Here is a 13447-nt window from a genome sequence, read left to right as displayed (position 1 = left end):
TCCTTCCCTGTTACTGTTTTTTTTTCATGATTTTATTTCACCTTTTTTTGTAACTCGTGTTTTGGAACTTGTGGGTTTTTTTAAATTTTTTAAAAATTGTATTTATTTGACTGACAGAGATCACAAGTAGGCAGAGAGGCAGGCAGAGAGAGAGGAGGAGGCAGGCTCCCCGCTGAGCAGAGAGCCCAATGCAGGGCTCCATCCCAAGACCCTGGGATCATGACCTGAGCCAAAGGCAGAGGCTTAAACCCACTGAGCCACCCAGGTGCCCCAACTTGTGTTTATTTTTAAACCAGTCAACACTTACTTACATTTGTCAGTTGTTTTAGTCAAGATCAGTGCCACTGAAGGGGAAGAAGAGGGTGGCTGTGGAGTAGTTCCGTCCAGCACAGAATCTTTTATTGCCAACCCTGTTTAGAATTGCCAATACATGGGATAATAAAAAGCAAACCAACATTTATCAGCATTACTACTGTTTTTAAATTCTCTACAGTGTGTCCCCTCTGCCAGGGACAGGCCCTTCCCACCTCCACACCCATCTTGACCCTCACTGGTTAAGATAAACTAGGTTATGTTGAGTCCCTGCTAAGACACCATTGTAATTATTCCTTGTTTTAATGACTTTCACAGTTAGGAGTACTGCCCTAGGATTCAGTGTTTTGTATACTGTTCTGCAATTAGGGTTTGTCTCTTGTTTTTCTCATGATTAGACTACTGGTAGGATTATTTGGGAGAAAGATCACAAATGTATAAAGTACCATTCTCATCACATCCTATCAAGGCTACCTGTTGTCAAAAGGACTTAATCCCTCTTGGAGTTGACATTCATCAGGGTGAGGTCAAGTTGCTCTGCTACAAAATTACTTTTCTCCCCTGTTTCCATATTCTACTGTTTGGAAGGAAATCACAAAGCACAGATCATTCTAAAGGGTTGGGGAGCTATACTCCATCTCTGTGAAGGAGGGGAATGTCTACAGAAATTGTTGGGAATTATTCAGCATGAAAGGATTGCCACCCTATCTCTTAATTTCATATTTTTATGTCTTTATTGCTCTGTATTGAAATCTTTGTGATTTCCTCAGATATGTCTTCCAAGTCACTAATTTTTTCTTCAGATCCGTGTAGCTTCTGTTAAGCCAATCTCTCCCTGTATTTTTTGTTTCTAAAAGTTACATTTGGTTCTTTTTCACATCTGCTTGATCTTTCTTGGTGTTCTTTTCTATTGTTTTTAATTCTTTCTTTCTTTTTTCTTTAATCATTTTAATTGCATGAAATGATTGGGGGACTAATCTTGATTTTTGTAAATGTTTGTTCATGGTGGGTTGTTATTCATGTATTTTATGATTTGGGGTGGTGAGTTCATCTTCTGTGAAGCTTTAGGTGTAGGAATCCTGTGCAGCCTGGTTGAAGGGGTGTCACTCTAGAGAGGCTTTTAGTGTTTGCTTCTGCTAAGTGGTACTGGGTGTTACTAGCCTGGAAGAACTTTTTTTTTTTTTTTTAAGATTTTATTTATTTATTTGACAGACAGAGATCACAAGTAGGCAGAGAGGCAGGCAAAGAGAGAGGAGGAAGCAGGCTCCCCGCTGAGCAGAGAGCCTGATGCGGGGCTTGATCCCAGGACCCTGACACCATAACCTGAGCTGAAGGCAGAGGCTTTAACCCACTGAGCCACCCAGGATTCCCCTGGAAGAACTTTTTATCATAATTTCTTGACTCCTGGGTTCTTGGGTCATGGCAGGATAAATTCAGGCTCCAACCTGTGTGAGGGCAGGCCCATGGCTATGAATTCTCAGAAAGAGAATTTTTCTTTTTTTCTTTTTCCTAACCTAGAGCTCAAGCTAAAATATGTCACTTAACTGTTTATCTCCCTGTGGCCTGGAACAGCTATTCCTTGAAAAGGATAAAGACCTTCAAAACTCCTACCTTATGCAGGGATCTGGTTACAACTTCTTTCTTCTCTCTCTCTTTTTAAAAATTATTTTATTTTATTATTTTTTAAAAATATTTTGTTTATTTATCTGACAGAGAGAGACTACAAGTGGGGGAGGGGGCGGTAGGGAGAGGGAGAAGCAGGTTCCCACTGAGCAGAGAGCCCAAAGTGGGGCTTGATCCTGGGATTCTGGGATCACGACCTGAGCCAAAGGCAGACGCTTAACTGACTGAGCCACCCAGGTCCACCATGGGGTACAACTTCTCTTGCAAACTCATCTCCCATCCCCTATAAGACACTGTCTCTTCAGATAGTTCTTTCCCTTGAATCCTTCCCTTTGGTCTCATGGACTGCATGTTCACTCCTCTCAATTCATTTTCCATGTCTTTTAACTGGCCTTTCGTATTTTCTCTCTTTCTTTCTCTTTGCCACATTACATATTATCTTCTAACTTACTGATTTTCTCTTTGCCTCCAATCTAGAGTTTATACCAACTATAAACTGAAATTGAAAATCCCATTCCCCAAATTTCTCATTTGCTTTTCATGTTCATCTAATTTTAAAATAATTATTCCTTGGGGGGCCTGGGTGGCTCAGTCAGTTAAGCATCTGACTCTTGATTTCAGCTCAAGTCATAATCTCAGGGTCATGACATTGAGCCCTCCGTCAGGTTCTGTGCTGAACATGAAGCCTGCTTAGGATTCTCTCTCTCTCTCTCTCTCTCTCTTCCTCAGGGTTCCTAGGTCGCTCAGCCAGTTAAGTGTCTGCCTTTGGCTCAGGCCATGTTTTTTTTTATTTGTTTGTTTTTTAAGATTTTATTTATTTATTTGAGAGAGAGAGTATGAGCAGGGAGGAGAGGTTGAGGGAGAAACAGGCTCTGCACTGAACAGGAAGCCTGATGCAGAGCTCGATCCCAGAACCCTGGGAGCATGACCCGAGCTGAAGGCAGAAGTTTAACCCACTGAGTCACCCAGGCTCCCTGTATGTCTATTGTTTAATGTCTGCCTCCCTGACTAGAATATAAGAGCTAGGAAAATGAGAATCTCAGTCTGTTTTGTTCACAGATCCTAGGCCCCTACAATAGTTCCTGGCTCAGTAAATGTTTCTCTGAAGAATGAAAGAACAGGACAGGATAGGGCTTATGTTCATATTACACAGAGCAGTGCCTGGGCTTGAGCCATGTTGTGGTTAAAATAAATCTGTCCTGGGGAATAGATGTGAGTTAGATGTTGCAGGGGAGGGGAGAATCTTAACATGTGAGTAGGATGGTGACGAGAAGACAGTCATAAGTGAGTTTGCTTATGGGCCAGAGGACACAAATTATACAAAGAACTCGGTGCGTTTATGACTCACCAATTTCACAAGGCCCATAAGGAATGGGAAACCTTCTCACAGAAAACAGGAAATCTGTTAGTAGAACCCAGGAGAAACTAGTGTAGCCACTGTGGTCCTCCTCTTCCTTCTTCTCCTCCACCTCCTCTATATCTTCTTCTTCTTCTTCTTCTTCATCCTCTTCTTCTTCCTTCTCTCTTCCTCCTCTTCCTTCTTCCTCTTCTCCTTTTTCTCCTCCACTGTCTACAAGAAGCCTGGTGGTTGCAGAGAAGAAAAAGAACAAGGTTTCTGTCCTTCCACAGCTGTCTAGAGGTATAACATCCACCAGTGAGATTAGAAAACGCTTGTACAACACTTATTTCATACAAAACACTTGTATGAAAAAGTTCCTAATAATAAGATTAACACTGTATACAAAGGTGTGGAGGGCGTGAGAGAGAATTGTAACGGGCAGAGAGAGCTCATTCATTAAGCAAGGTCAGTTTTGAATCAAATCTTGAAGAAAGTAATGGAGTTTGGCAGAAGAGAGGCAGGCAAACTATCCAAGTGGCAAGAAAAGCACAATGCCAGGAGTTAGTAAGATCCAGAATCATAATTAGAAAGTCATCGTGTTCAACTCCCATCCAGTACTGAAGTCTGTTAGGGCATCTGTAGTGGACACCTGTTCAGTTGTCTACTTAGCATCTCTTTGGGGGGGGTGGTTGGGAGCACTTCCCCATCTACTTGGTTTTAGTCTTAGCTTCCTGGAGCTCACGAACCTTGCCCCTTTCCATTCAGTCTAAGACAGTCTGTCCCCAAAGAATTTTGAATTAATTCTGAAGGAAAGAAAGTTGCTTCCTTGCGTGCTTGGACTTGTAACATCTAGACTCAGGAGCAGTAGGTAGTCACTTCCTACCACATGGTCTGGAAAGCAATAACAGGTGCTCTACAGTGAGAAAGAAGAGGAAAATAGAGGCGAGAGGGAACCTAGAGGAGAGACACAGCCAGAGCCCCCAGCCCTGACGGTTCTACTCTATTCCCAAAGCCTGGAGGTATCCCAACGGTTGCATCTGTTTTGCTTGTTTTTTGTTTACTGAAGTTATTTTGAATTTGCCTTCTTTTGCTCATAACCAAAACTCCTTACCCTGCAAACCTGACCTGGAAGGGTTCTTCCTTGGGTCTCAAATGATGTTTCTTTTCAACTGAAAGGTGACGGTGGAATTTGGTCTCACTGTGTCCGATGTCTGGAAGTGGGAGTGGGATGTGGCATCAGAGACTATACCTGCCATGAACCAAGGGTGATCCTGCCTAGTTATGCAGGGACAGCGGAGGCTGGGGATGGGATTGGCTTGGAAGGAGTCACAGGAACATGAGTGATTGCCTCTTCTTCCTGTCATACAAGCTGACAGATTATCCACAGATCTTACTATGAGAAAGATGCGTGCGGTTCTTCCCTGAGGGGCAGGTAGATTTCTAAAGATTCTGGTTCTGCCTTTACTGGATATGCAAGCTTGGACAAGCTACTTATAGTTGTCTGTGCTTCAGTTTCTTCATTGTAAAGTGGGAACAATAATAATAATAATAGCAACATCACTTACCACACAGAGTCGTCATTAGATCTAAAGTCGTCATTAGATCTAAATGTAAAGCCTATAGGTCAGTTGCAGGCATACAGTAAATGTCCAGGAAATGTTAGCTACATCTCTGCTATTATTATGACTGGTTCTAATTAGCTTCACTGGTGAGGACACCCACTCCTCCATGGTGTCATGTCTCAGTAATACCACTTCTCTGGGTTATTCCGCTATGCACCTCCATCCTCTGCCAGATTAGCCCAATTAAACCATTTCATCTTCTCTATTTTAACCTTATCGAGGATTAGACTGCAGACTTCTCAAAGGAAAGATGTGATGAGAACCTTCTCCTTCAAGCCACTTTCTGACCTGTTTCCTGCATGATCTTTGTAAAATATATGTCTTTGCTCAAAAACAATCCAAAGATAGGTGACAAAACCAAACTGTTGAGAATGAGATTCTAGGTCAGTACTGTTTTTTAGAAATGTGTACAAGTCACATGTGTAATTTAACATTTTCTTGAAGGCACATTTTTTTAAAAAGTAAAAAGGGAAGGCACCTGGGTGGCTCAGTCAGTTGAACATCTGACTCTTGGTTTCAGCTCAAGTCATGATCTCAGGGGGGTGAGACTGAGCCCACTGTCGGACTCTGTGCTTAAGATTCTCTCTCTCACTCTCCCCCTGCCCTTCCCGCCCCCACTTCACATTGTGTCTCTCTCTCTTTCTCTCCAAAAAAAAAAAAAAAAAAGTAAATAGGAACAGGTAAAATTAATTTTAATATATTTTATTTAACCCAGTATATCCCAACTATTATATTTCCATATGTGAGCAATTTAAAAATAATTCAGATATTTTCAATTCTTTGTCTTTTAGTACTGTCTTTGTAAAACCTTGGGCTACTTTTTTTTTTTTTTAAGATTTTATTTATTCATTTGAGAGAGAGAGAGAGCGCGTGAGAGGGGAGAAGGTCAGAGGAGAAGCAGACTCCCCATGCAGCTGGGAGCCCAATGTGGGACTTGATTCTAGGACTCTGGGACCATAACCTGAGCTGAAGGCATTTGCCCAACCAACTGAGTCACCCAGGCATCCCCTTCCCCCTGCCCACCCTGCCCCGGGGTCCTTTTTAGCTTCCATGAGACTCCGTTGCCTCATTTGCAAAAGGCAAGCAGTTGTGCGTAGGTTTGTGGAAGATGAAAGTGTGATAACATGCACGAAGCCCCTTGTATTTGTGTTCTGCTGCTGCTGTAAGAAATTACCCCAGACTTAGTGGTTTAAAACAAGACAGACTTGTTAATGTATGTAGTGCTAGAGGTCAGAAGTCCAGGTGGGCTAAAATTAAAGTGTTGGTAGAGCTGCCTTCCCTTTAGGGGCTCTAGCAGAAAATGTTTCCTTCCCTGTCCCAGCATCTACAGGCTGCTTGCACTCCCTGGTTGCTGGCCCCTGCTGCTGTCTTCACAGCCAAACAGTGGAGGGTCTTCCAGACTCTATCTCTGAACTCTGCTGCTGTTCCCACTGCTCCTCTGGCTTTTATCTCCCTGCCTCCTTTTTTCCCATATTAGGACTCTTGTGGTTACATTGGGGCTCCTGGATTAATCCAGGACAATCTTCCCATCTCTGGGTCTGTACCCTTCATCACATCTGCAAAGTCCCTTTTGCCACACAAGGCAGCATATTCATACCTCTTGGGGTTTGAGACGTGGGCATCTTTGGAAGGCTGTCATCCACCTGCCACACCCTCCACTGTGCAGTAACGCAGCATTTGGTTCCTCTAAGCTCTCCACAGTTTTTTTTTTTTTTAATTTTATTTATTTATTTGACAGACAGAGATCACAAGTAGGCAGAGAGGCAGGCAGAGAGAGAGGAGGAAGCAGGCTCCCTGCTGAGCAGAGAGCCCGATGTGGGACTTGATCCCAGGACCCTGAGATCATGACCTGAGCCGAAGGCAGAGGCTTTAACCCACTGAGCCACCCAGGCGCCCCTCTCCACAGGTTTTTAAAAAAGATTTTATTTATTTGACAGAGAGAGAGATCACAAGTAGGCAGAGAGGCAGGCAGAGAGAGAGGGGGGACGCAGCCTCCCTGCCGAGCAAAGAGCCTGATATGGGGCTCGATCCTAGGACCCTGAGATCATGACCTGAGCCGTAGGCAGAGGCTTAACCCACTGAGCCGCCCAGGTGCCCTCCACAATTTTTTTTAAAGATTTTTATTTATTAACTTGGGAGAGAGATTGAGAGAGAGTGAGAGGGAGCACAAGCAGAGGGGAAGGACAGAGGGAGAGGGAAAAGCAGACTCCCCACTGAGCACAAAGCCTGATAACAGGGGATCCATGCGGGGCTCCATCCAGAGATCATGACCTGAGCCAAAATCAGACGCTTAACTGAGCCACCCAGGCGCTCCAACAAATGTTCTTATTGTTAGGAAACCTTGATGTTAGTTCCTAACAGCATTATTCACACGTTTTTGTAAGTGTCTGTGAATGTCTTATCCTTGGCACTTGGCACAGCACATTGCACGGACTTACTAATTCATGTTCATCAGGTAACTTCATGTGTAAATCATGGTTCCTAAGGAGTTAGGAGCCCAGCTCCCATCCTCGTGAGTATATACTGTCAACTGTAGATATAGAATGGCACTCAAATATTTATTAAATGAATTAATAAAGCAAAACAGTTTATTTCCACCTCAGAGGAACACATCATTGCTTTAGTTCTTACCATACTCTCTCCCTGGGATGCTCTTTCCTACTTTTGTTGTCAAAATTTATCCATCCTTCAAGACTAGGTTCAACACCTGCACTTTTCACTTTTTTGTGGGAAAATGGCCATTGTAAGTTGCACGTGAACATGTTCTCTGCCTTGCTTTGTTAGCTAAGAAACTTATCTCAAGCTGATGGGCTACCTGTTCTCCACCAACTATGCAAGACTGTATGGTTACTTACTGGACACTCATCTCTAACCTGGGATTTCTTTTCTTTTCTTTCTTTCTTTTTTTTTTTTTGAAGATTTTATTTATTTATTTGACAGAGATCACAAGCAGGCAGAGAGGCAGGCAGAGAGAGAGAAAAGGGGAAGCAGGCTCACTGCTGAGAGAGAGCCTGATTTGGGGCTCTATCCCAGGACCCTGGAATCATGACCTGAGCTGAAGGCAGAAGCTTTAACCCACTGAGCCATCCAGACGCCCCCTGAGATTTCATAATTTTTCTTCACTGTAACTCCCTTCAGCATTTATCTTTTATAGTCTCTGAATTTCTTCTGAGGTAACTTGCACCATTTGTGAAACGAAGACACCATATGTAAGTCATTTAAAATGTATTATCTTCCTGGGTCGGTGAGTTGGGTCCTCTGGGAAACAGATGCCAAGACAAAGTTAGAAGGGCAGTGTGGGGTAGTGCCTATGAAGGATGAAGGGGTGAGGGGGGTAGTAGGCAGGGAGGGCCATCAGACTGTGATGCGGGTTTGGCATCCGTAAGAGGGTAGAGAGGAAGATCGGGTGGGAAAAGCTGCCGACTGCAGCGCTGCCCTGGGGAGGTCTCGGCTGGCCCTGGAGTCCTGGCGCAGAGTGCCCGGAAAGGAGTGCTTCCTTGGGCAGAAATGGCCAGGTCCTAGCACCCCATCCCCCCACCACTGGGTGGGGCTTCCCTGGGGCAAGTGTGGCTTTGGACCAAGTGCTGTGGTAGATCTCACAGGTGCTGTAGCCGGAGGCTGTCAGCTAACTGCCTCCTTGACCAAGGGGGTGCTCCCAGCAAGGAGACCTGAGCTGCGCACCTCCAGACCTAGGCTGCTTCTTAGGCAAATACTGTCATGGTCCCTTTGTAAGCTGGCCCATACTGCAAGTGTCCTGTTACGTCTCTTCATTGAATCTGTGGGTGATGTAATAGCAATAGCGTGATGTGGTAGAAAGAGCTTGGGTTTTAGAGACAAAAAGAACTGGGTTCACACCTCAGATTTTGTTTTGTTTTTAAGATTTTATTTTAGAGAAAGAGAGAGAGAGAGAGGGAGAGCACGTGCACAAGAACGGGAAGGGAGAGTAGCAGAGGGGGACTCCATGTGAGGAGCCTGCAGCCCGATGCAGGGCTCGATTCCACCCCTGAGATCATGACCTGAGCCGAAACCGAGACTGGGCCACTTAACCGACTGAGACACCCACCCAGGTGCCCCACATCTCAGGCTTTTTTCAGCCAAATCTAGATTAGAGTAGCTGGAATTCAGTGCAAGTCTTTTAACTTCTCTAAGCCTTTAAAGTCATAAAATGAGATTAGTAATGTTGTATCCTTCAGAATTGCTGGATTAAATGAAAGGCTCACAGTTTGGTGTCTGCCGTTTAGAAAAGTGTTAAATAAATGGTCTTTTCTCCTTTACCGTTCACTTTCCAATGCTACTTTGTTGTACGATGAGGTGCTTGTGTAAATACTTTCTCATTTGACTTAGATTAGGTATCATTGTTTCTCAGACACTGTGACTGCAGAAGGGTAAGTAGTTTACTCAGTTCCCACAGCCAAAGCCGAGGAAGAGGTAGGACTTGAACTCAAGCCTGCTGGCTTCAGTGTCAGCAGTCTTTAGGTACTGTTGGCGGTTTTCAGGAAAATAAGCTGCCATGTCCCATCAGACAGTCACTGTCAGAAACACATGTGACTACCTACGGGTGGAATTCAGTGACCAAGTGGGGAGAGACGTTGGGGCTCAAAATCTGAAAAAGAAGGCAAATCAACACCTGTTGAGAATGAAAAGTGAACAGAGAACACTGCATGTATTTACCAAAAAAGCTTATTGATGAGATAAGGAGGTTTTAGACCTAAACAGTCTGGCCAGAAAACTGCTTAAAAATGGCTTTTCCGGGGCACCTGGATGGCTCAGTGGGTTAAAGCCTCTGCCTTCGGCTCAGGTTACGATCCCAGGATCCTAGGATCGAGCCCCGCATCGGGCTCTCTGCTCAGCAGGGAGCCTGCTTCCCTTCCTCTCTCTCTGCCTGCCTCTCTGCCTACTTGTGATCTCTGTCTGTCAAATAAATAAATAAAGTCTTAAAAAAAAAATAAAAAAAAAGGCTTTTCCTAGGCCTGAAAATATAAGAGGAAAGCAAGCTTCTTTCCACATTCCCTAACACCTGCTATTGTGATTCTGCTGTTTCTTGCCTTTTTCTTTGTGCACAGTATGCTTTGAGACAGATTGATGCAAAGCCATTTCCCTTCTGTGCTTTGCCATAACTTATTCCTAAGGTTATGTTCTCTGGTTTTGAGATGCTTCAGATATGATTAGAAAATACCTTCCTCATAAATTACGGTAAGTTTTATCCTTTTGATTTCTTGAATATTAACTTGAGATGGCTCATTCTACTCAAGCATTGCATTAGTTTTCCGTCTCCTTTTACTTCCATCACAGTTCACACGTGGAACTGATCAATTTGCCAGCAAAGTTGATGGATACAAAATAGTATTCTTTCCAGTTCTCAAGTGTCCATGATGTCTCCTGTGTGGCATTCTGAAGGCTGGTCTCATTCCTGTGGCCTATGAGTTTAAATCCACTCTAATTACAATGGCCTCTTTGCATTCTCCCCTCCAGTTTCCTGGATATACCTAGGAACAGCTTCTGTCTCATCTCTGCACTTAATTTGGGTTTTCTTTTTTAAGATTTTATTTGAGAGAGAGAAAGACAGCGAGCACACAAGCAGTGGGAGGGGCAGAGGGAGAAGCAGGCTCCCCGCTGAGCAGAGCGCGCTGGATGTGGGGCTCCATCCTGATCCCAGGGCTCCAGGATCATGACCCGAGTTGTAGGCAGACGCTTAACCAGGCGCCCCTATTTCGGCTTTTCTGGAAAAATTTAAAGCCAGTCCTGAGCCTGTGCCCTCAGACTTTTCCCACAGGCTTAGTCCAGGAACCAGGTTACCATCATAGCTGAGAGCTGGAAAGGGAGACATAGAGCTTCCTAAACAGGTCCTGAGAGGTAGACCCTAGGGCTGAGTGGTCATCCTTTCCTGATGCCTGTTGCCCAACATCCTCAAGGCAGAATGACATGTTGTGAAGAAAAAGACCGTGTTGCCCTGAAGGTTCTGGAATCTTTTTTTGAAAACAGGAAGCAAGTCCCAAATGGCCCTTTGTGGATATAAATATGTAAATGCCTTCAGAACGATTTTCTGCTTAAGGCATCAAGATTTCTTCATGAAATATTAATTCAAGGTATTTTGGAGGTTGAAGTTGAATTAGTTCTGCCTGCAACCCTTTCACCTTGGGTTGGGACCACCAGTAGTGCCCTCAAGGACAACAGATTGCTCCTGGTTTCAAACACATTGGGGCAATTACAAATTGCTTGTGACTCTGGGGCACTATCACGCAACACAAACGAAGTTTGCGTGATCTCGGATGGATCAGATGTATCTTTTTTAGATGAAGGGGGACCTTCTGTACTACTTCAGAGTCCTTCCTTGCTCAGAAGCCTATGAGCTTGCACAAACAGCAGATCCACAAACTGCATCATGAAGAGATCAGTCTTTGTGATCTTCAGGTTTTTGTGTTTTTTGGTGGTAAAATCTCCAACATCAGGAGTTAGACTACTCACACTTTTTAAAAAATTCTTTTAAAATTTATTTTATTTGAGAGAGAGAGTGAGTGGGAGAGAGAGGACACCCAAACAGGCTCAGAGGGAGTGGGAGAAGCAAGCTCCCTGCTAAGCAGGGAGCCTGATGTGGGTGGGGCTCAATCCCAGGACCCTGAGATCATGACGTGAGCGGAAGGTAGACACTTAATGACTGAGCCACCCAGGTACCCCTACTCACACTGTTCTATTACATTTTGGAATTTCCTATTTACATATTTTTTCTAATGCCTTTCTCTGCCCCTTGAAATACTACTTATTCTTCAAGATGGAGCTCAAATGGCCTCTTATTTACTCCTCTTCCAACAACAACAAAAACCAATACTAACAACAGTTTTTCCTAAATCCTGAAGCATAGGACTTGGACATGTTTAAGAAATTTATTAGAAGATTCTCTGAATAGTTATGTGTTCAGATTTGATCTTTTCAAGTTTCTTCGAAGCAAACATTATATTGACAAATCGATTATACATTTTTAACAGTGGGAATGTAGAACAAAACTGATCAAAACTTTTGGCATTCTCATGAAATAAACACAACCTGACTTATGATGACTCATAAACCAACAGTTTGTCAATTTCATGAATTAACTGTAAAAAAGATCTATAGAAACTACACTGTAGCCTGTAAAAAAAAAAAACACCTAGTGATTTTGTTGATTACTTTATAAAAGTTTAATAAGGGCCTGGTTAGTATGATGGGGTTGGCCAATTTCCTAAATGTTTTCTTTTCCTGTCTTTGGCATAGGTCTGTTTATTAATATACATACTTATATGTTCTTCCCAGTGTTTAAGATTCCAAGATGTACTTCAATACTATTCTTTTCCCTATGAGTTATGAAAGTCATCTTTGTGCTTTATTAGTGAATTTGGATGGATTTTTAGGTCTTAAAGGTATTTACATTTTGTTCTGAAGCAATAGCTCACACAGTTGTCAGACTTTATCACTGTATAAAAATGTACAGTGGTTTATTGACATGTACATTCCAATATGTTTACAGCTGCAAGATACTGAGGCACACTCCGTATTGCACTTCATTAAAATTTCAGGCTCAATGTAACCTAGAAGTTTAAATGAAACTGCATTTGTAATTTAGTAATTCTTATACAGGACAAACATTGATATCTTTATATACAGTGTGATACTTATTACATTTATATGCCAGTCCTAACACAATTTTTTTTTTAAATAACAGTCTAGGAAATAAACCAGAATATTCCTCTTTTCATCCCCACCCGTGATGCAATTATACAGGATTACAAAAAGGCAGTATACAATAAACAATGATTATTTTTCTTTTTTGCTTGAAAGCCAGCATCATTCTTAGTCCATGGGCATGGCGATTCTTTTATATCAATTATCTATAAATGTTCAATGCTTCACAGGCCAATGACGGTAATGGCCACATGCAAACACCTCACAAGTTTGATGTCTTGGTTCAAAAGAAGATAAACCGAAAGAATGGGGGAAATTTTCATAGCAAGAATTATGTACATGGTATTTGGCATCCTTCTTGCACTGTGAATGGTTCATTTTCATGGATGTAAAAATGGTCCCGTCCTTATCCTGAGCAGAGTTTAAACTTTACCACATCCACTTGGGGGATGAAGGCAACTTTTTCTCTGTAGACAAAGGAATCTGAGTGTTCTAAAAAGTGTGAGCATTTCTGCACACTCCACAACCCAGAGCAAATTCTTCCCCAGTGGGTGGATGAACAACATGGAGTGGACATTCAGTTCCTTCTAATTGTTTGCCTTTGGGACCTGTATAAATTTTGAAGGAGGCAAAAGAATATAATTTAAAAAAACCCCACATACATAGAAACCTAATGTAAATATAAATCACCAATAATTTATTCAAAGAAATAATATGGCTATGGTTACACAAATATAAAATTTAAAAATTATTTTTCTAACTACAAAAGTAAAAACATTTGCCATAAAAAATTCAACATACCAGGTATATACAACAGAGAAGGGGCAGAATCCCTTATCCACAACATCCTCCTTAGAAATAACCCTTATGAGCCATAGATCTTATTCTATTCATG

At 42.7% G+C, this 13447-nt stretch overlaps 1 protein-coding gene across 2 annotated transcripts in view; it reads right to left on the bottom strand.

Moving 5' to 3' along the window:
- Positions 1-11368: 11368 nt before the first annotated feature.
- The window catches only part of MYCBP2 (MYC binding protein 2), a 262432-nt gene continuing 260353 nt past the window's right edge, over positions 11369-13447 (bottom strand). For both annotated transcript variants that reach the window (XM_080798126.1, XM_080798127.1), the window contains one exon: positions 11369-13160. In XM_080798126.1, coding sequence (XP_080654252.1) covers positions 13045-13160 — 116 coding nt within the window. In that variant the 3' untranslated portion in view covers positions 11369-13044. The remainder of the gene's footprint in view (positions 13161-13447) is intronic.

The sequence above is a fragment of the Martes martes genome, assembly GCF_963455335.1.
Source record: "Martes martes genome assembly, chromosome: 3".
NCBI lineage: Eukaryota > Metazoa > Chordata > Mammalia > Carnivora > Mustelidae > Martes > Martes martes.
The sequence above is the reverse complement of the archived record's forward strand: the minus strand, read 5'-3'. Positions and strand labels throughout refer to the sequence as shown.